Source organism: Thamnophis sirtalis, unplaced genomic scaffold, assembly GCF_051295495.1.
Source record: "Thamnophis sirtalis isolate CommonGarterSnake01/CBP01778 unplaced genomic scaffold, rThaSir2_p1.2 scaffold_1, whole genome shotgun sequence".
Classification (NCBI taxonomy): Eukaryota; Metazoa; Chordata; class Lepidosauria; order Squamata; family Natricidae; genus Thamnophis; species Thamnophis sirtalis.
In genome coordinates this window covers 85,607,307-85,628,760 of record NW_028261381.1, presented here as the reverse complement: position 1 = coordinate 85,628,760, position 21,454 = coordinate 85,607,307, and the positions used below count along the sequence as shown (strand labels likewise).

Sequence of the window (21,454 nt, the reverse complement as noted above, 5' to 3'; positions counted from 1 at the left end):
TCTTGGTTTGCCCACTGAGGCTGGGATGTATGCTGAATGTGAGTCAGTCCTGCAACTTGTCTCAAGCTTTATCTTATCTCAGTGAATGTCCATTTGATTCTGAATGTCAATACTGAACACAGGATTTCTAAAACGACTAGCAAGTCCTTTTATGCTCTTTGGGATAATAACAATGTACTTTTCAAGAATGATAGAATCATAGAATCTAAACTTAAGAGCACTGACTTTGCAAATCAGACAACTGTCCTCAGTGTCAGTCTTTTGGCAAACCATACAGAGTAGTTTACATTCCTCCAGGAATGTAATGTCTCAATGTGCCAGTCTCACCCAAAGGACTAACTAGGTCTGCCCAAGTTTAGGCTTCTGAGATAGATTAAATTCAATTGGGTTTGCTGCTCAAAAACACAGGTAGCATTAAAACCAAGAAGCATTTAGGCTTATATATCGTTCCATAACACTTTAAAGCACTCTCTTGGCAGTTTACAATGCAGAATCCTTATTTGCATATTGCAAATATGGGTCCTCATTTTAGCAGGCTCAGATGGATAGAAGTCTGAGTCAACCTTGAACCCTTTCAGGATTCAACTCCGGGCTGTGGGCAGAGTTAGCCTGCAATATTGCACTTTAACCACTGCGCCGCCACCACGGATAATGCCTAGATTTAGTTTATTTTTGGTTTTACTCCAGCCTCATACCCTCATGATGAGTAGGCTAATCACTTCCCAAATTCCCAGAGATGTCCAGGGCTAACTGAGTATTCTGGAACCCTCAATCCAATTTCATCACAGCAGGTGGGCAAGCATGAAAAGCAAATGCTAGTTTGAAAACCATCACTATTTTTTTTTTCTCTCTTTGGGTTCCATCCACACTACAACATATTCATACTATGCATCGGGCTGGTACTAGGGAAAGATTCCAATTTATTGTGTGTTGTCTTTGGCAAATACATTCTTTATTAAGACATTAAGAAGAAATGAATATGAGATTGGATCTGCTGCCTGTGATGGCTTTCGAGACTGCTTATGTGTTTAGAAGGAACACAGATTAATACAACATTTGATTTATTCTGTCAGTTGTAGGTGCACAGAAGGCATTTTAAAATCGTTTGTTAAATGACCTTTATAACTTCAGGTTATTTAAATATTGGTTATTTCAAAAACCTTGACAATGAGATCCCAAGAGCAGCTTGTGGAGACTTCAATGTGGCTTCCCCCGACCATTTGTTATGCCTGTCAGGCTTTCTGCATTATCAGATTATCTTTTTCTTTTAATCATCATTTTCTCAATGAGAAATGGTAGAATGAAATGCTCCAAAGCAAAAATGCAACCCTTCGGCATTCCTCATCCCCTTCCGCTACCCGAATGCTTCTGTTCCCCATAAAAATGAGAATGAATGTGTGAAGAACAGTCCAATGCCTATCTTTGAGAATTGGTGTCCATGAAGGGGGAGATGGTGCAATGGACTACAGTGAAGCAGCAGTTTCCCAGGAAGTGAGGAACACATTCCAGAAAGGAGGGTAAGACAAGAGGCGGCACAGCCTGGAGCTGGTTGGAGACAGAGGAAGAGAATAAGGATAGCCACTACCCAGAATTTTTCAGAGTATATCAGTTAGGGCACAGATGTCAAACTCACACCGTCACATTGCCGTCACATGACAACATTGCAACTTTTTCCCCTTTCGCAGACCTGGGATAGGCGTGGCCTGCACGTGATGCTTCCGGCCCGTGGGTCACCAGTTTGACACCCCTGAGTTAGGGCAAGAGTAGAATTTGGCAAGATTCTGTCTATTGTGTTGTTGGAAACTAAAGAACTAAATTATGGCTGAATTACTCTTCATTGTTCTTATGCTTAAGTTGACATAAAAAGGACACATGTAAGGCAAACTAGGAGCACAGAGAAGCATTTAATAGTTTGGATACACACACATCCACACACACACATCCACACACACTAGCTTTGTAACTGCTTATACCAACAATTTCAACGTGTGAAGGGCAACCCTCCTGCTGCAAACATTTTATAAGAATGGCCAACACACTCTTAAATGTCCCACTGGTCCAAAGAGGCCAAGGGCTATGCTTTTGTCAATCATTCTTGGTAGAAAGGACAACATTACAGCCTTGAGGAAAGGTATTGCTAGATATTGAGTGGCAGTAAAAATAAATGTTTTTTTTTTACACAGCACTCAGGAAAAAACCTTTGCTGAACTTGCCTCTTTATTTATAAGAATTTGCCTCTTTAAAGCTGCTTGAAAGCTGGGAGAAGAACATTTTGTTTCATTGGTGACAAAGGTGTCGGTTCTAGTATACGCAAAAGATCTGATATCCAATTTCTTATTCTGTTCTTGTACCTAACTATTTTTCATTCAGAAAAACAAGAATTTAAAAGCTATTTTATGTGCGCTCCGCAATTATTAAAATGCTTTTCAGTGCACGGGTGCTTGCTGGAAAATTTAAGCATAGGCATTGTGCCCAGATGTAACAACATATAAAACAGATGTGTTTTTCCATTCATATTGAGCAGGAAATTTCATATTAAGCATGTTAATAATTGTACATGAATGCTGAAATGTCTCTACAGTTTGATTTATAACAGAGGGGGAAAAATCAACCATTTCTCTAAGCAGTAAATATCTGAAAAACTGAAATGTTGTAATAACATTAATGGGCCATAAGGGATAGGGAATCGTAATGTTTCTCCATTTTCAGCCGAACTCTACACTTCCCACTCTATCTTCACTCAGTTGGACTGATGCCACAAGGCAAAACTTGAATCCATAAGTAAATAGTTAACACAAAGTAACTTCTGCTAATCTTAACTCACAGCTCTTCTATTACTTGTTTAGGGCATTTTAAAAAATCTAATTCCCTCTCCCCAACACCTTTTAAAGGAAAAAGTGATTTAGGGTGAAAGAGTATTAAAACAGCAAATCCTAGATGACAGGTAATTTTATTTGTCAGAGAAAATGGAGTGAATTGTTGTAAGTTATTCCTATGACAAAATACTACAGCAATTACATTAATGTAAGTGATACATACATATGTTGTTACTTGTCCCTTCTTGCCCCTCTTCTACAAACTGTCATGTCCAGATGGGAAATAGTATATTCAGGGTATTCCCTATTCTATGCCTGGACTTGCTAACAAATTGTAACATTTCCATGGCTATCAACAAAGTCATTGAATCCTAATCTGAGCTGATGTTGAACTTCATAGAATCCCACAATCCAAAATGTGATTTCAGTCATATTAGAGAGATGCACAAGGATGAGCAGAACACCCCCCTGCACACACAAAATCCCCACAATTTCAGGAATTGCCACCTATCTGTTTGGCATTAAATTCGGCAGTGGAGCTCTTGGTAGATTCAGGAAAATAATTATTTCAACCACCTATATTTTGAATGTATAGGTCGTCCTCAAGTTAATACTATAACAGAGTCTGCCCAATAATTAAGTGATGATGGCTGTAAAGCAGGTTGATCATGTGACCAACCCTATTTTATGACCTTTGTTGTGCAGTCATTAAGCAAACAGCAATAGCACTTAGACTTATATACTGCTTCACAGTGCTTTACAGCCGTCTCTAAGCAGTTTCCAGGGTCAGCATATTGCCCCCAACAATCTGGGTCCTCATTTTACCCACCTCGGAAGGATGGAAGGCTGAGTCAACCTTGAGCTGTTGAGACTCGAACTGCCAAACTGCTGGCAGCCACCAGTCAGCAGAATTAGCTGCAGTGCTGCATTCTAACCACTGCGCCACATGCTGCAGTTGTTAAGCAAATGCCATACTTGTTAAGTGAATCGATACTTTGGCACCAATTTTACTAAAAATCAGAAATATAACTGCTTCTTTTGACAAAACAGTCGTAAAACATGGTCACGTAATTGCACCACCCTATAAATGGCCATCAATGGGGCCTGGTTGTTCAGCATCTGAAGTGCAGTCATGGAATCATCAGAACATGGAATATGGATTAGACTCCAGGTAGGTCCATTCGAACTTTGAATGGTCACTAAGCAATCAACTGTAAATTGAGGACTACCTGCATCTGTTACCTGTGGGAAATCTTGTGATTATGGTAGCATTATGATAAGTAAATTTCCTTTTAAAATAAAATCTGCATTTACAGAAAGAAGATCATTGATCATTGATACTATTTCAAAGCTATTCTAAACATCAACTCTGAAAATTATTAAATTTCCTCTGGGCTGAAAAAAAAGAAACTTTTAAGATTTACAGTATATCTACGTAAGATATTAGAATTTCATTTTTTTGTGTTTCTAAGAACGTAACAAACAGCAGTGGAAAATTAAGTAAAAAACTAATCTTCATAATTAGGAGACTATCAAATGAAAATAGGCATTTATTTCTTATGAATCTTTCCCTAAAATTTCAGGCGGCTTTACCAATGAAATGCATCTTCAAGACATTCAACAAATACCTTCTGGCCTTGGTTTTGGTTTTTCCAGCCCTCCATCTTGCATTAACTCAAATGCAAATGAGACATTGAGTACCTGATGGGTTAATTAAGAGAAAGCAATTACTCATAATTCTAGACTTGTTTACTGATACTACATAGCATAATGAAGCAGAATAATACCGTACTTTAAAAATAGAAGAGTGACATTTATTTAATCTTTATTTAAATCAAGTGTTATTGAGGTTTTTTTTTTGTGCAGTGCTATGAACTCTTTTAGGGTGATGACCAGTATAAACATAAACAGCCAAATTAATTCTTCTTTAAATGCATAAAAGTTTACCTTTTGTTCAAAACTGTCAGGAGTTAGGAAAAAGCTGTGAAGAGGTACAAAATAACCTTCAAGAAGACCCATCAGCAGCACCAGGTATACACCATCTGCAAACTTTTAAAAATAATACTTTTTTAGATCTAATCTTGTAAATATCACTCTTTGACATGATAAAAAAGTAATTTCTTGATTTTAAAGTTTTATTAAGTATAAACAGTTACGCAACACAGAAGTTCCTGTCATTAAGAATGGCAGGACTCAGGTGCTTATAAGTGGTTCAGAGGAACTGAAGTACCTGGCCCAGGGAAGCTCAATCATATTATAAATATCTGGTCTATATGACTTCAAGCAAACCAGGATTCTGTTGTCCACGTTACATAAAAAGTATTAACATACTGCATGTGGCATCCCTAGCAAAAGATTAAAAAAATAGCTTCCTTTGAGCTGAATTTGATTTCAAATGACTTCTGCAGACACATCCATACAATTCTCTTGTTCGCTTGGTATGAAAATGGCTTGTCATCACCTTTTTTCATTTTTTTTCCTTTGCAAATTTAGTCGCTAGCCCTGGATTTCCCAGGACACCTCCTATAAAATAGTAAGTAGGAATATTCCTGTTTTCTAGATCAGCCTAGGTCCATTATCAAGTGCTACCATTTGCTCAAACAGCAATTCTACCTGAAAACATTTTTAATACACAAGACAAATCACTGCAGTTTTGCTGGCATCCTTAAATCAGGGGTGTCAAACTCAAGGCCCGGAGTGCTTAGATCTGACCCGCAAGGCCGCCCTGGAAACAGCCCATTTTCACTGGCAGAGCTCTCAGGCCACCACAGGGACCCCATGATGTATAACTGGCCACCCCCACCCTGCTTCCCGAGGTCAATCACAACGCTGATACGGCCCTCAATGAAATTGAGTTTGGTTCCACCACAAAATCGCGGAGGACAAAATCGCGCTCGACGAAAGCGCGCATTTGACGTCATCACAGCGCGACGAAAACATCGCACTGTGATCGAAAAATGTAAAAATAAAGGTAAAACCTTACCCTAACCCCCCAAACCTAACCCTAAACCTAACCCTAAACCTAACCCTAAATCTAACCCTAAACCTAACCGTTAACGTAACGCTAAACCTAACGCTAACCCTTAACCTAACGCTAACGCTCTAAACCTAACCCTAACCCTTAACCTAACCCTAAACCTAACCCTAAACCTAACCTTTACCTTTATGTGAATCGGCTTGCTTTAATTTTAATTTTATTTCAATTTTTAATTTTTTTCATCGCGCTGTGATGACGTCACATGCGCACTTTTGTCGAGCGCGATTTTGTCCTCCGCGCTTTTGACGGGTCACGATTGAGTTTGACACCCCTGCCTTAGATTGTTTTTATTCTGCTTTTATTATTTTTATAAATAACTCAAGGTGGTGAACGTATCTAATGATCCTTCTTCCTCATATTTTCCTGACAGAATTCAGAATTTTCCTGAATTCACTATAAACTGAATTCACTGCCATTCAAAAGTCAAGGAATCTTTTTTTAAAAAAAATACCATACATGTATTGTTTTTTTCTATATTTAATAGAAAGGGAAGATACAAGACCCTCTTTCCTTTAATTCAAAAGGAGCAGAAATAGGGGGAAAACCCCTTTGTTGCATTTTAATATACAATAAATTGGCTTGGACCACATGATAAACCAGGGTTCAGGGTAATGCTCAAACTATGTGTTATATTAGCATAGTCATTTTCATTTTAGCATCATCTAACTCTCCCTAATGCTTCCCTTCATCAGTTTAACCTCCTTTAGTCAGACCTTAATTATTTCATTCCTCTGCCACAAATCCTCTTTCATTTTAAATCCCCATTATTTGAAACACTGCCTTTCAGATGTTATTGACCCTTAGCCTCTGGCAACGCAATCCATCTCTCTGTTCGGCTGATGCTACTTTCAATAGCATATTTTGGGGGACTTCCAGTAGATGTTGAGTCAGAAAATGACAATTGGGTAAACAATGCGACATGTCAGCCATCAAAACAAAGAAACATTATTCTTTTCCCATTTGAATATCACAATATTGTAATCTTCCTCGGTATCTTATTTTTTCTCCTCCTCCTCCTAAATGCAATTCCTGCCAAGGCTTCCTTCCTATCACCAGCTTTCACGCAGATGAGATGGTTTATGGGAAAAACTTGAGGGGGGGGTGGAATCAGTGAAGACAATAAAAACTATGCAAAATAGAATATGGCTGATGGACTTTTCACTGGGGTATTCAAGAAAAGGGGCCATTTCTAGATTTCTAAATTGGATCAAAGGCACTATTGTTTCTTAAGAGACAAACATTTTACTGCTTTTATTTTAAAGCAGGGCATAAAAAACCCTACAATACACAGTAGCTCTATGATACTCTCAACTTTGCCAGCATAGATTTATGCTCTGGTTAAAAATGGCATTTTCTTTTCCATAGGAATTTTCAAAACTTTAACTCCAATTATTTTTTGTTTTATGGAGAAATCAAGTGTAGATACAGTGGATTTTCTAGCAAATGCAAACAAAACAAGATCTTTCTGATTCTATGAGTTTTCTTTTGATAGAGTGATGAAAAAAGGTGTTCTGTATTAAGGAATATTAATACAAATACACATCATAACCAAAGGTGGGTTGCTCCTGGTTCGACCCGGATCGGGCGAACCAGTAGTAGTGGTGGGAGGCTCCGCACAAGCAAACGGGTAGTAAAAAAAAATGGAAACCTACCACATGATCACAAAATGTGATCATGACACATTTTCTCCTGGAATGTTCACAGAACCTGGAGAATCAAACAGCCCCAGTCCATTATTGCTAATAATGGGTTCCAGTTTAGCCATTCCATACTTAGTCAGATGGGTTCTGTCATCTAGCCGTCAAACATATCGAAAGTTTCCTGACTTTTTTTATATGGATGGCTTAGCTCTTATTTAATCTATTATTACCACAAATGTTTCAGTCATTCTATTATGTATCATGTTATAGCTTTGTTATTAACCAACAGGAGCCCAATTTGATTGTATCCTTCTACAAATTTAATAAATGAAAAAATAGCAGCAATAACAATAGCAGTTAGACTTATATACCGCTTCATAGGGCTTTCAGCCCTCTCTAAGCGGTTTACAGAGTCAGCATATTGCCCCCAACAACAATCCGGGTCCTCATTTTACCCACCTCGGAAGGATGGAAGGCTGAGTCAACCCTGAGCTGGTGAGATTTGAACAGCCGAACTGCAGAACTGCAGTCAGCTGAAGTAGCCTGCATGCTGCATTTAACCATGGCTATCAATAACCACAGTTTCAGCTAGTAAACATGATTTTTGTTTTGTACACATGATATAATTGTTAAAAAATTAAGGCTGGGTGAGAAAATAAAAGATAATGTTCCAATACATTTTCACCTCCACTGATTACATGGTACAAATTGGAATAATGTTAAGAAACAGTTCTATTTTTCTAAATACATCTATATAATCCTACCTGGGTTTCTAGTTCCGTAACTTCCAAATTCAGCTTATTGAGGTGCTTATTCACAAAAGTAATGAGAGTCTAGAAATTAAGAACATAAGCTTTAAAGTTTTTAAAAACATGCAATCTGAGCTTTAAAATAATTTAGCATTTAGTAAATCCACTTGTTTGTTGGCTTTTGAAAAAGAGGAAAATGCTATGGAACTCCCTCCCAAACACTGAATAAAGAATGACTACATATTGCTGGGAAATATTTATCTCTCACACACATACACATATATAGTATTGCTGCCATAGGATAATGCTGCAGCAGGATAACTGAGGAAAGAAAATAACATTTCAGCCACAAATAAGCTGTTGTAAAGTGGAATGCCACTGTTTTCTCTTCAAGGAAGCTGTGCTGATCTAGATCAACTGGAGATCATATAATACAAATGTGTGAAATGGCAATTTCGGTATTTCACTCCTTTTCTATACCACCTTTTACTAGAAATAATGTAGAGAAATGCATTTGTATTTATATTATGATACCCGTATTTTATGTACAGGGGAAAACTGGCAAAACATCTCAGATTTCCATCAAGTGCTCTTTCATATGGCTTTTTTTTTATACACTACCTCCAGTGCATACTCATAAGGATCAATGAAAAGCCAGAAAGCCAAGAGAGAATTGAAGTACTTGTACAGAGGGAGATGCAAGAGGCACACAGTTTCCAGGGGAAGATTGGAAAACTGGAGCCAAGTATTTCCTAAGCCCAGATCCTAAGTACCAGAATGTTGAAGGCTTTGACCTGAAACTGACATTGCTGAATGGCACATCCACATGTAGTATGATCACTTCCTCTACATATGAAGGAGAAAGTACATCTGTAATGTGTTGCTGAAATCTAGTTGGGCACAGATGGTGGAGGGAGTCCCTTTGTCTAAGATGTACCTAGTTATATATAATGCTGAGCAGATGCTGTTCTGCACATATAACTGGAGGAGAGAGTGCATGTCTATGTAATTTAGCACCAGAGATAACTTTTACTGCCTAGCACCCTCCCTGCTTAAGCTGTTTGACATGGCTGACACATGGCTGATTTGCCTTGATTTTTGGCTCTGGGATTCTAATATCCTTGACTTGAAGGTAGGTTTGGGATTACATGATTTCTATAAAGTATATAAACAGAAGGCACTGAATTAGCCTTTATTTAAAGAAGTAGGAATGTGATCTGAAAATCAAAGATATTACTCCCAGTTTTTTGCTCAGTCGCCTCATTTCCAGTCGGTACCAAGGATTAAGATTGCAATGTTGTGCGTGGGGAACAGATGAGGAGCCAGATTCCAGCAATACTGTTTATTCAAGATAAAAGCAGACTATAAACCAACGTGCAACTTCCAGCTGACAGCCCCTTTTATGGGAAGCTGTCAGCCATTAACCAATAACTTTAAAATACGTCCTGCACTTGCACGGCAGAAGGAAAAGCCTCTGCTCATGCCTGCATGGACATAACAAAGATAGTCAGCCACAGACACGGTATGGATACTAGTGGAGTAATAGCAATTGCTGGGAATTTTCTGAAAAGTTTGGATAGCAGTCCAACTATGCGCTCAGTCAATCAGCTTCTACAAAATGCAGAGATTATTCCAACTGCTGTAATTTGAGAGTTTATCCTTTAGAGCTAGAGGAGCTGTTTGGTTTATCATGAAACTTCATTATCTAATGATCCTTCAGCTCTGTATGGTAGTAGTAAGGTCCGAAAAAGTGTCAGTACTTTCCACCCTTAATGCACCTGTGGATTGCTATCTAGCAGTCTTACCAGATAGTAGTTACCATTTCCTTTTGCAGGGTTTTGGTCAGAAAAGCTTCCCTATACTTTTTTGCAAGATATTTTGTAGCCCAAATACTTTTGAATTAGATGCCACATAAACAGAATCCAGTGAGATGACAGAAGCAGTATCTTGTGAACATATCTTGGACAGTGGTGCGCTGCTGCCGGTTTGTACGAGTTCAGGTGAACCAGTAGTTCCAACAATCAGCTGGTCCCACCCACCCACCCCCGTCCTAATCTGTCCTATGTTTCCCTCTTTCTGCCTCAACTGATTCATGTGGCACAGCTGATTTCTGCGCCTCCGCTGTTCTACTTACCAGGACTGCCTTAGCAGGTAAGCAGCTGAACTCAAACTTGTTGTACTTTGAACACTGTACACAAGCACGTTAGGAGTGCACACATGAAGCACGCGATCACCAAACCAGTTGTTCAACCGGTTGCAGCCTACCACTGATCTTGGATTTACTCAAAATATAAATAGCGATAGCATTTAGACATATACCACTTCACAGTGCTTTACAGCCCCTCTAAGTGGTTTACAGAGTCAGCCTATTGCCCCTGACAATCTGGGTCCTCGTTTTATCCACCTCGGAAGGATGGAATGCTGAGTCAACTTTGAGCCTGGTGAGATTCGATCTGCCAAACTGCTGGCAGCTGGTGATCAGCAGAAGTAGCCTCCAGTACTGCACTCTAACCACTGCGCCACCGCGGTTCTATTAAATATTAAAGAAGTGGACAATGTTCTTGATTACAGAGCTCTCTCACTTTTGGAACTGATGCCTGCCTACCCAGTGCAAATTGGGGATTGGGTTCAAGGTATTGTGAAAGTTTTTTGAAGAGGGGTAATGCCATGTACCTTGAAATACATATATGGTGATGTATTGTTCATCAAGAGACCATCCTCTTGGCCTCAAGTTAAGGAACTTGCAAAGTACATACTTTGCTCTGTATCTAGATGACACACTGCAATTAAAAGCATACAACAAACACTAACATGTGCAATGTCTTGGCAACATCAAAGTTTAGTTCTAATTAAATTCACTGAGTTTCTAAGACAGTTAAATAGCACATGTCAAAAACACTTTTGACTCACCTTTTTAACAACATTGAGTTTGTCTGGAGCATGGTCAAATAGGGTGTCAAATGCATCTCGTTCTGCAATACAGTTGATGAGAATAACCTGTTAAACACTACATTACTGAAGGGTAGGAATTCCAAAACCAGAAGGTCATCGACAGTCATTTACATTTAATAAGGAATATTTGGTCTACCCAAATAATTCTTGGCCATTATTTACCAAATGCACATTCACATCAATCTATTTTGAAATCTATTGTTCTCTAGCCATGCAGGTTAGAAAGTATAACAAAGCATTGATTTAAGAAATGTAATTATTTTCTAACTATTAAGAAAATATTCTTCCTTGGAAGAAATGTACATTTACAGATCAATTCAGAAAATTCAGAATGTGAACTTTGAATTATATAATATTATTAGCTGGAGAAATAATTTACAAACATCTAGAAAATGTTGACAATCAATGTGTACTTACCATGTCGTCCTGACATTGCCCTATAGAAAAGAAATAATGCAATTAATTGTATGAGTCCTCTTAAGAGTCATTTAATACATTTTATTCAATGCAGAAATAGGCAAAGCAAATTAAAGATGCATCTGCCAATTACGTGCAAAAGACAAAAGATTGACTCTGAAAATTCCATTAAAACAAGCCACAGAAGGTGCTGTCTGAATGACCAAGGAGGTCTATAAATCTGGTGCCACTAAAAAGCCCTTGTTTCTAATTGGACTTCTCTCTAAGATGGTACACAGAAAAACTCCTTAAAACATATATGGGAAAATTACCTTCTTGTTTAAGGAATTACTTGATTTTAAAGCGACCTACATTGAGAACATCTCCATATCTCCACATCTTTACTTTATTTCTATTCTTTATTATTTGGAATGAAGCCTGTTTGAAATTTCCATTAGTGGAACCTGTAATCTACAAGGAAGATTTGGTAAAGCTGGTAGGTCTTAAACCTTGACTTGACTTACTCAGTATTGCCAGTTATTTCCTCTTGGATCTGTCGGGACTGGAGGATTCCTTCTCGTTTCTGAAAAAAATAACAATTAGCCATAAAATTGACTGTATTTAAATGGTAAGATTATGTCTTCTCTAGTTTGTTTCCTTATTTATACTTTTATTAACTATTAATTCGAAGATGGGAATCTTCCTGTATGAACCCTGACTCATGTATATAAGAATAGCTCAACAGCAATTTTTATAAGTTAATGGCAAGCATTCCTTATGGCTGAATATTCATGTTATTCTTATACCTATTCTAGGGGAAGGTCAGAAATTTTAAATTGGAAATAGAAGGCAGGAAAAGATCCTTAATAAAAGATGGAGCAAGAAGAGACTAGATGGAGACTTATATTTTAACCTCATGGAAACTCTTTTACCTGGTCATTACTCTAAATGCATTCATAACTCTTCTTCCATTTCCACATTAATAACTGCTTTTAATTACAAAAAAAAATTCTACATAAACATTCACATTTAAATACATTTTTTTTCTCAAAACCTGGAATTTCTTACATGCTTTCTGTCAAAGTAAGCACTTCCAAGTAAATGTCAAAATAATAATTGGAAATTGGTTTGAAAATCGGAATAAGCATTTTGATTTAGTTTTGAAATAAGAACAACCAATTCCAACAGACAGCCACATTCTATTCTGCATTTCCCCACTGGAAGGTACAGTTCACGCCTTGTGGAAATGTACAAGAAGCTTTACATATTCCTAAACCAGTGCTTCTCAACTATGGCCTATTCCAGATCTGGCGATTTCAGTTCAAAAGAGCGTTGATTGCCAAGAATTCTGTGAGCTGCATACCACAACCCTGCCAGTTGCTAACTCTGTCCTACCCTTTTAAGGATGCCAGTGGTGAAAAGGGAGATTCTCCAGAAGCAAAATTCAGAAGAAAAGCCAGTTAAATATCTAAATAAGAGAATTTATAAGGCTGACTGAAATAGTCTGAATACATGTGCAGCTTCTAAAAAGAAACAGTCCAAAGCCAAGGAACTACAGTAGTTTATTAAGATGGCCTTGGGGGCAAGGGAAAGACATGCTGCCTAGAGAACAATCAGGAGAGAGGGGTGGGGGGAGGGAGGGAAGGAGGGAAGGTGAGAGAGAGAGATGCAGTCACTTAACTGTCAGAGAAAGAAATTTAGGAAGGACTAGGCCTAATTGCTGAGATGGTTAAAAATGGCAGTGGGAAGATTGGCAAGTTTCTGTTAATGTAGCCTTACAATAAAGTGGAATTAGTTCATCTTGCTTTGTTTCCTGTCTTGTTTATTTGGGAGGGCTGACAGAAATGTTCTCAACACACTGAGAAGCAATAGCAGCGAGAAACAGAGCTCATTCCATAGCCGAACAATCAATACTTATGTCTGTATATATTGAATGCATTTATCTACAGTGCAGTGAATAAATAAAAAATTGTGGCCCGGCATGACAAAATCAGGATCTTGACAGTAAGCAGGAATCTTGCTATCACCAGAGTTATGACTGAAATTCCCAGTTTGCTTCCATGTGGCTTTGAAACTGTCCTCTGCCTTTTATGGAAAGAAGGACTTCAAAGTAGGGTGATTATTCACTATGGCATAAGGATAATAATGGAAGCTGGTTCTTTTACTCCTAGTGTAATTCTACAAATGTGGTATATTGTCCTACTCATTTGGTGATGTATTCTCATATTTCTTAAGTCTTAACTACAAGAATCAAAAGGTATTCCCCCTTCCACTTGAAGTAATTATCGAATAAATCCCAGGGAACCAATTTCAAGCAGGTATCTCACTTGTGTATGGTTACTTATACGAATTAAAGTTTGTTCTGCCTGCTATTTTAAGGAGACAGAAAACAGCTGTCCTTAGAAATATTTATCACAGAAGCTAGAATTTTCACAGGCTCATTCTCCAGAAAAAAAAAATCTGAAGAACTGATAAGAGCAAATTCAGTAAAAATAATAATTTTAAGAAGTGAATTTGAAATTGTAGGCAGGTCATATGACTGGCAGGCATTCACAAGCTGATAGAAAAATCTATATTATTTGCCAGATTGAACATGTAATATCAAAAGAAGCATTTATTAAACTTGTGTTCAGTGAGCAAATACAAATATTTGAAGTAGAAAGTAGAGCCATGCAAATCCTTTGAGGCAAATGCTTTGAACTCAAAGGAGCATATACAAAGCATCTCTTCAAATTACAAAGCAGACGCCTCTGTTTCCTGGCTTTTACAAGCTGCTTTCTACATGTGTTTGCATAAGTTGCCACTTTATTTCACGTTTCACGTATCAGTGGTGGGTTCCTGATCCCGTTGCAACCGCTACGGTGCAATAGGGCCCGGCATCCACCACATGAACGCGTGCAGCATGCATGCACATGTGTTCTTACCTCCTGCAATGCCTCCACAACTCTCCAGCTGCTCAGTGGAGCGTCGCGCAGGAGCCGTACGCTCCGTGTGCGGAAGCACCGAAGAACTCAAATGCAGGTAAAGAGGGCGGGCAGGTGGGATCTCCAGAGCACTGTACTGGAACAGTACCCAGTGCTCCCGGCAGGCACCAATATGCCTGTACCGGGGCATACCGCCTGCAACCCACCACTGACACATATGCAGAGAGAGCTGGGAGCAGGTTCTGAAGCAGCAATATAAACCTGGAAATTGGCACACTCTTTCATGATTTGAAAATTTGATTTGTGTGCATATTCTTTCAGAAGATTTGTATAGTCCCAATAGAATGACACAACATGGAGCAAGATAAACAGAAAGGTGAAAAATATTAACTTTAGGACTCTTGCATGACAACCTCAGAGTTACAATTTGCCAAAATCTGATTTAACCTTTACTATATTAATGTTACCGTTCCGCTGTTATGCTATCAGTAATGACAACAGTGCACTCAGCTCTAAAAAAGAAATGCTGTGCTTTTGCCTTTTTTTTTTTTTCTCACTGAAGAAAGATCAACCGGAAACATGCCTTTTTTTCTTATACTTTCTCTGGTTCAAAAGGATACAGAAATACATTCATTCATACCTGGACAACCACAACTTGAATAGACACATGATCTGGCAGCCTGATGGGGGCCCGAAAATACTGCGACAATGCAACCAAAAGATGCAGTATTGCAACCAGGCTTTTTGCATGGACAGCTGAAAGAGAGGAACTGAAATATTTACTTCCCAACTGCTATCAATATGCAAAATTTATCTTTTAACAACTTTGCCCACTAGAGATTAATACAAGAGTATTTCCTCTGTTTCTCTTTCCTGCCATAAATCAATGGATCTTATAAAAACAACTAAATCAACATTATTCCAGTGGGTTAGGTGTTGCATGCTTCTTGTGATTTAAAACATTTCGGCGGCTGAATTAAGTGCTATCTATGGATACCTCGGTGACATTCCTTTATCTGCACTATTCCAATGTTAATTTATAAAATATGAGGATATTTTTTAATTCATAACACACACTTAATTTAGTTTTAAGTATCATAATGTCTGCTGGAAGATGAATGAGTCCATTTAGCTAGTACCCTTGAGCAATAACTTACTAAACAGAATGACTCAAACATTCCTCACAAACTTGTTAAGAGGCCTTTCACAGTAGGCTTTGTATATGTACTCAACACTAACAGGGCTGCAAGGTATCAAAAGACTTATTATAGTAAATTTCTAATATGCAACTATCAAAAGAAATAATTCATAATGACATTCTAGCACTATTATCATTATTATCATTATTATTCATTTAACTTGGGATATCCATGAATACCATGTCAAAGTATTTGATGTTAATCATGCTTCATTTTAACATTACCCAAATATTATTGAACAACAATGTAATAGTACTAATGAACTATTCAATTGTATTGTTTGTCTATGTTTGATAAAAGGCGTTTTGTAAAGGTACATTCCAAACAATAGATTTTTTTAAGGCTACCTATAGGACAAACATGCTTAAGCAAAACAACCTAATGTATAAAAGGGTATTTTAAATCTTTATGGACAATGATCCAGCACAATATTTAGGATAAAGCATGGAGTATTGTCTCACATACAGGAAGTCCTTGGCTTACAACCATAGTGAACCCAAATTTGTGTTATATGTCATGATGGTTGGAAGCTGAGGCACCCAAATGATTTTTTTTTGCAGCAATAAATGAAAACCAGAACAAAACACTGGTTTCTGGCAAAAATGTTGTAAAATATAATTATATGATTATGGGATGCTACAAATGGCCATAAATGTGGGTCAGCTGTCAAGCACCCAAAAGTCAATCAAATGGCTGAGAGGACAGGCAACGGCTGCCATTGGAACTTCAAATTTGGGTCTTAAGTATCTTTTGGGGATGGGGGAGAATCCATCATAACTTAAAATGGTATTAAGTAACTGGTCTAAGTTGAAGATTCTTCTGTACTTGATTTGGATGAAAGAATTCTAGTGTTAGATATTATTTTAGCCAGGAATACTCCTGGGAAGATCTTTTTTTTTTCAACCTAATTCAGTTAACTGGGAATTGAAAGGAATAAATTCTGCAAAGAATTTACAATCATGTCCAAGAATTTAAGGAGGAAAATGTATTACAGGATTTGCTCCAAAATTTGTGAGAAAATTCTCTGTGCAAGAGACAATACGAAAAATAACAACTTTACATAAACTAGACTTTTTATTTTCCTGTGAACCAACTCCTTTGGATTTTCTCAGCTATAAGTCTTTTTCACACTTATTATTCTTCAAAGCCCCACAGCGAATTATATCAGAAATCAGAAAAAAGACCTCTCCAGTTTTGAAGAAAATATTCCTTGATGAATGCAACACTTTGCCTTCATTTGTGAATGCTACGTGGCACGCTCAATTGGAATTTAAACTTATCAACCTTTTAATTGCCGATTCTTTGCAATTACAAGCTTCTTTTTTTTTTTGCTCTCTCAGTATGTCTGTGTATGTATGTATGTATGTATATGCTTTTAAATGTATCTAAAACACTCATAAACATGCACAAATTCATGTCTTCATACACATACCCCGCCAAATTGGCTTCTGGTTACAAAACATTTCTGGCGTTTTTTCTTATTTAATAAATGTAACACAATTTTAATGCAATATGTACAATACAAATTGTACTGTAAATAAATAACTCACAGTCCACATTCCATTTGATGCTTCTTGGAGGAAGCTTAAGGGTTTCATTGATCTTTTCAAGGACTGTCTGTAGCTTCTGTTTCTGAGCTATTTCAGACTGTGTGACTTCAGCCACATTGAGTTTCTCACTCTCAAGCTTTTCTGAAGTGATAATGGAAGAAAAAAACAAGTCTTTGTCTCAACTCCATGTACCAAGTCAATGTGAAGACATTCTGTCCCACAGATTCCAAAATGGATTTTCTATAGAGAAACTAATTTAAAACTTCAAAAGTAACTGTTGACAATCCACCAAGCAAATCTAAGTACAGTAAGGAAAACCTTTCCTTCTATTGCAGATTTCAATACTTTTAATAAAGCACAGTGATTTCAATACATTTTACATTTATTTCTTCTAAACATTATAACTGACAGTATTGAATAATGAGATTCCTGGATAAAACAATCTAGAATATTTTACTAATGTTAATTATTAGTAACACTTTTTCAAAGCTTTATAATAGTTTTTCTCAAAAACCACCTATAAATCTGGATATCATAATTAAATATGGTCGCACTACTGAAAGACAAATTTCACAATATATCTGAAGTTTTCAAGTGTCAAACTTCAGAGAGATGTCTAATTTAAGATGCTGAGTAAAAATAATTTAAAATATAAAACAAATATAAAGGAAATGGTTATTTGCTGTTTAGACATTGTGACCATTCATTGGATAAAATCTGTGAAAAATAGGAAGAAACTATTAGGAAACAGAAGGAACCTATATTTTCTTATTTCTTGGGTGTTTTTTTAACCCATCTATATAAAAGCAAAATTTCATCACACTATGCATGAAAATAAAACTAGTTCTTACCAAAGAGTTTTTGCAGTACTTGTCCATCATACATGTCTTCAGCCAGATCTTTTACAATTATTCTTTCTCCTACTAACACATCGTTAATCCAGTCTATTAATACCTTTGTTAAGAGACCAAGATTTAGCAATATTAGCCATGCATCATTGCAAATGTGTATTATACTAAACACAGTATGATGTTTCAAACAATAGGAAAAAAACACAACATAATTCACCAAAGATGCAGTGTATCAAGTTAAATACAAGGATTAAAATCTTGATATTGAAATATTAATATTTATGACCGGTTCATGTTATGTTGCATCAAATATGTTAAGCTACACCATTAAAAAAAGCTATTTTTCAGTTTCATAAATATTGAAGTTACTTTATAGCAGAATCATATTTTTCTAATCAATTATCAGTAGACATTACAACTACTTAATGATGATTGCTGGATGATAAGTTACTGGGTAAGACTTAAAATATAAATTATTGCAATTCAATAGTTAAATTCAATGGAACTTAAAATATAATTATTATAATTCAGTAAAATTCAATGGTATTTAAGCACAAGGTAAAAGGTAAAGACATCCTCGAGTCATATTCAGCTCATAGTAATAACATGAACACAATTATGAAGGGGTTTTTTTTGGAAATGATTAAGAAGGGAGAAACAACATCAATTTTTTTCAGTTCTCCAATCAGTACTGAAGATTAATATACTTAATATACATGAAGTAAACAATGAAATTTTAAAGAAGGTTCTTCACATTCCAATATTTGCTCTCAGCAAATAAATCATTTACAGTAAATTTTATTTTTAGCTTTTTTTTGTTCATAGAAGAAAACGTTGGACTCAAACTCTAAATTTTCAAGGAGATACATTTTCCACTATTAAAAATCTATATGTGAGTTTTCAATAGCATACACAAAGTGGACATGGAAGTGTCTTTGAAATTATCTCAGTAGTGAGAACTTTTGGAATAGTTTGAGTTTGTTCTTAAACATATTGTTAGAAAAATATTAATTGCATAGAATTATTAGAACTATCATCTCTAATTTAATCAGTGCTAGAAGTTTAGCTGATCTTTCTTTTTTTAATCTTCAAAAATCACTAATATTGGATTCAGATGAAAGGTAGGTGGTCCATTGATTTTATTAAATTCCTATCAGGCTTTCAACTCACCAAAAAAACCTACCACTTGTCACATGAATTACTGTTTAGAAATTACAGTGGGAACTCGGGTCACAAACGGGTCGGGTCACACGACCAAATCGGGTGCCAACCAAAAAATCTGCTAAATGTTTCAGTCTGTTCATGAACACATCCTCAGGTGGTGATCACACAGTCACAGCGATTTTCCCTGCTGTGGCAATTTCCCCTTCCACACCTTTTTTGTGTGTGCGTGCGCATGCAGAGTCTGGTCATGATGCCGACCGAAGCCCTGGAATGGATTATGGTCGTGACCCGAGGTCCCACTGTATGGTAAAAACTCCCTTTGGTCAACTAAATTAACTAAATCTTATTTAAGCTCACAAAATGGGCACTCCATACTGGTTAATTTAAGGGAAAGATGATTTTCAGGAATTTCAACTATCTTTTGTAATCCTCCAAAAATCTGTTCTAGAAACTTGAGGGTTCCCAGGAGCATATGGGAGGGACTGCAGAGAGTAGGAAAAAAATGTTTCTCTTCTTTCCTTCTTTTAGTGAATTAAAATTAAATGATATTCCACTGAGGGAATATTCCTTTTTCAATTTCAGTTTATACTGGGGAATTCCCATTAAATTAAAAAATTACTTATTGTTTCTTTTAAAAACTTCAAATATGTCTGGTTTTAAATAAGTTAGTATAATCTTCATTGTCATTGTACTTAAATACAATGAAATTGGTTTGAAGTTGACATTCAAACCTGGGAAAAATACTCATCTCTGAGGAAATGAAACTGCAATACGCTCTTTTCTTCCCACATGCTAAAGAATATTAATTTCACAAGTCTTTAGTGCCTATGACTAAGATTTAAAAAATGCATATTGTTGATATTCAGTCACTTGGTATATTTTTAGTTCTGCTGTAAATTATTCCATTTTTATTCAGCTATCATCTGTTGTATTTCAAATTATTTATTTGTTTATATCTTGGAAAGTCTAACAGAGTTAAATAGCAAGATTAAAACTATTTAAAACAAATATCTAATTCATTTAGAAAATAAAATGTGGGAGAGCAATCAATGTTAAAGCTAAAATCGGCAAACTATTTTCTGCTAAAGAATCCAGTGATTCACAAACCATTTGTCTTAAACACAGGAAATGTTTTACAATGAGTAGTCTTGAGTAAATGGTGGTAGGAGAAGGCTGGATGCGATCCAGTGCCACAAAAGTAAAGTTAAGTTCAAGAGAATGAAACACAGCTCATTTTATTTTGCCTGAATTTTATAGACTACTTTCAAAGTGTTTGAAGGTGAAAGAACAAGTATTACCTTCATTAGCTCCTGTAGTTTTGGGTCACTTCTTGAATTGGGATCAATCATTGTTCGAACTTCATTTTCCTCTTTGAAAAAAAATGGAGAGAAATGAAGAAGGAATATTCCTCAATATAAAAAAGACATACTTATGACCAGTTTAAAGGGGGGAAAGTATTTCAAATTACCTAGCATAGTATCCTCAGGATCTAATTCAAAAGGAATTGGACTTAGTGGTAAATTTATGGCATTTATTCCTTCTTCTTGTAGTTCAGATACTGAAAGGAAAGGGAAAAAAAGGTTAGTGATTTTTTTTTAATGTTACAATGCCTTTTGGTAGCAATAAGGACGTGCACTTTATGTTCTTATCCAATGTTGAGAGATAACAGTAAAGTGAAGTGAACAGGAAACAAAATGCAAAACTGAGAAATAACAGTAAAAAGCAAAAATCATGGGTCATTGAGGACCTGACACCACTGCAACTTTCTGCTAGTTTCCAACAAGTAATGATAGTGGGGATGGAAGTTGTAAATCCTGGACAACTTGCAAGCAGGCCAGGGGACTTGTGGGTAATGGCCACTCACAAAACAGTTCTATTGCAATAATCATGCAAAGAATGCATGCACCCATTAAATCATTCAAAACAATATGTTTTATATGAGTGTTTTAAAAACTGAAACTTCACCACAACACTCCCTCCTCAACCCACATCCACCCATGTGGCACCACAACCTCTTCCTAGCCTGAACCAACTCCCCACAACATCTCTCTGCCTTACCCTGCAGCAGAGGTGGTATTCAGCAGGTTCTGACCAGTTCTGGAGAAATGGTAGCGGAAATTTTGAGTTATTCAGAGAACTGGTAAATACCAGCTCTGACTGGCCCCGCCCCCATCTA

At 36.7% G+C, this 21,454-nt stretch overlaps 1 protein-coding gene across 2 annotated transcripts in view; it reads right to left on the bottom strand.

The window, feature by feature from the left end:
- PARVA (parvin alpha) overlaps positions 1-21,454 on the bottom strand; it is an 82,887-nt gene that overhangs the window by 9,797 nt on the left and 51,636 nt on the right. For both annotated transcript variants that reach the window (XR_015697002.1, XM_087718142.1), the window contains 11 exons: positions 20,747-20,836; positions 20,577-20,647; positions 18,115-18,217; positions 17,264-17,404; positions 15,155-15,270; positions 12,115-12,173; positions 11,612-11,631; positions 11,153-11,214; positions 8,258-8,326; positions 4,764-4,865; positions 4,445-4,517 (listed from right to left, as the gene is read on the bottom strand). Coding sequence is in view for 1 of the 2 variants with exons in the window: in XM_087718142.1 (XP_087574268.1) it covers positions 4,445-4,517; positions 4,764-4,865; positions 8,258-8,326; positions 11,153-11,214; positions 11,612-11,631; positions 12,115-12,173; positions 15,155-15,270; positions 17,264-17,404; positions 18,115-18,217; positions 20,577-20,647; positions 20,747-20,836 (906 nt within the window). In the remaining variant the exon portion in view is untranslated. The remainder of the gene's footprint in view (positions 1-4,444; positions 4,518-4,763; positions 4,866-8,257; positions 8,327-11,152; positions 11,215-11,611; positions 11,632-12,114; positions 12,174-15,154; positions 15,271-17,263; positions 17,405-18,114; positions 18,218-20,576; positions 20,648-20,746; positions 20,837-21,454) is intronic.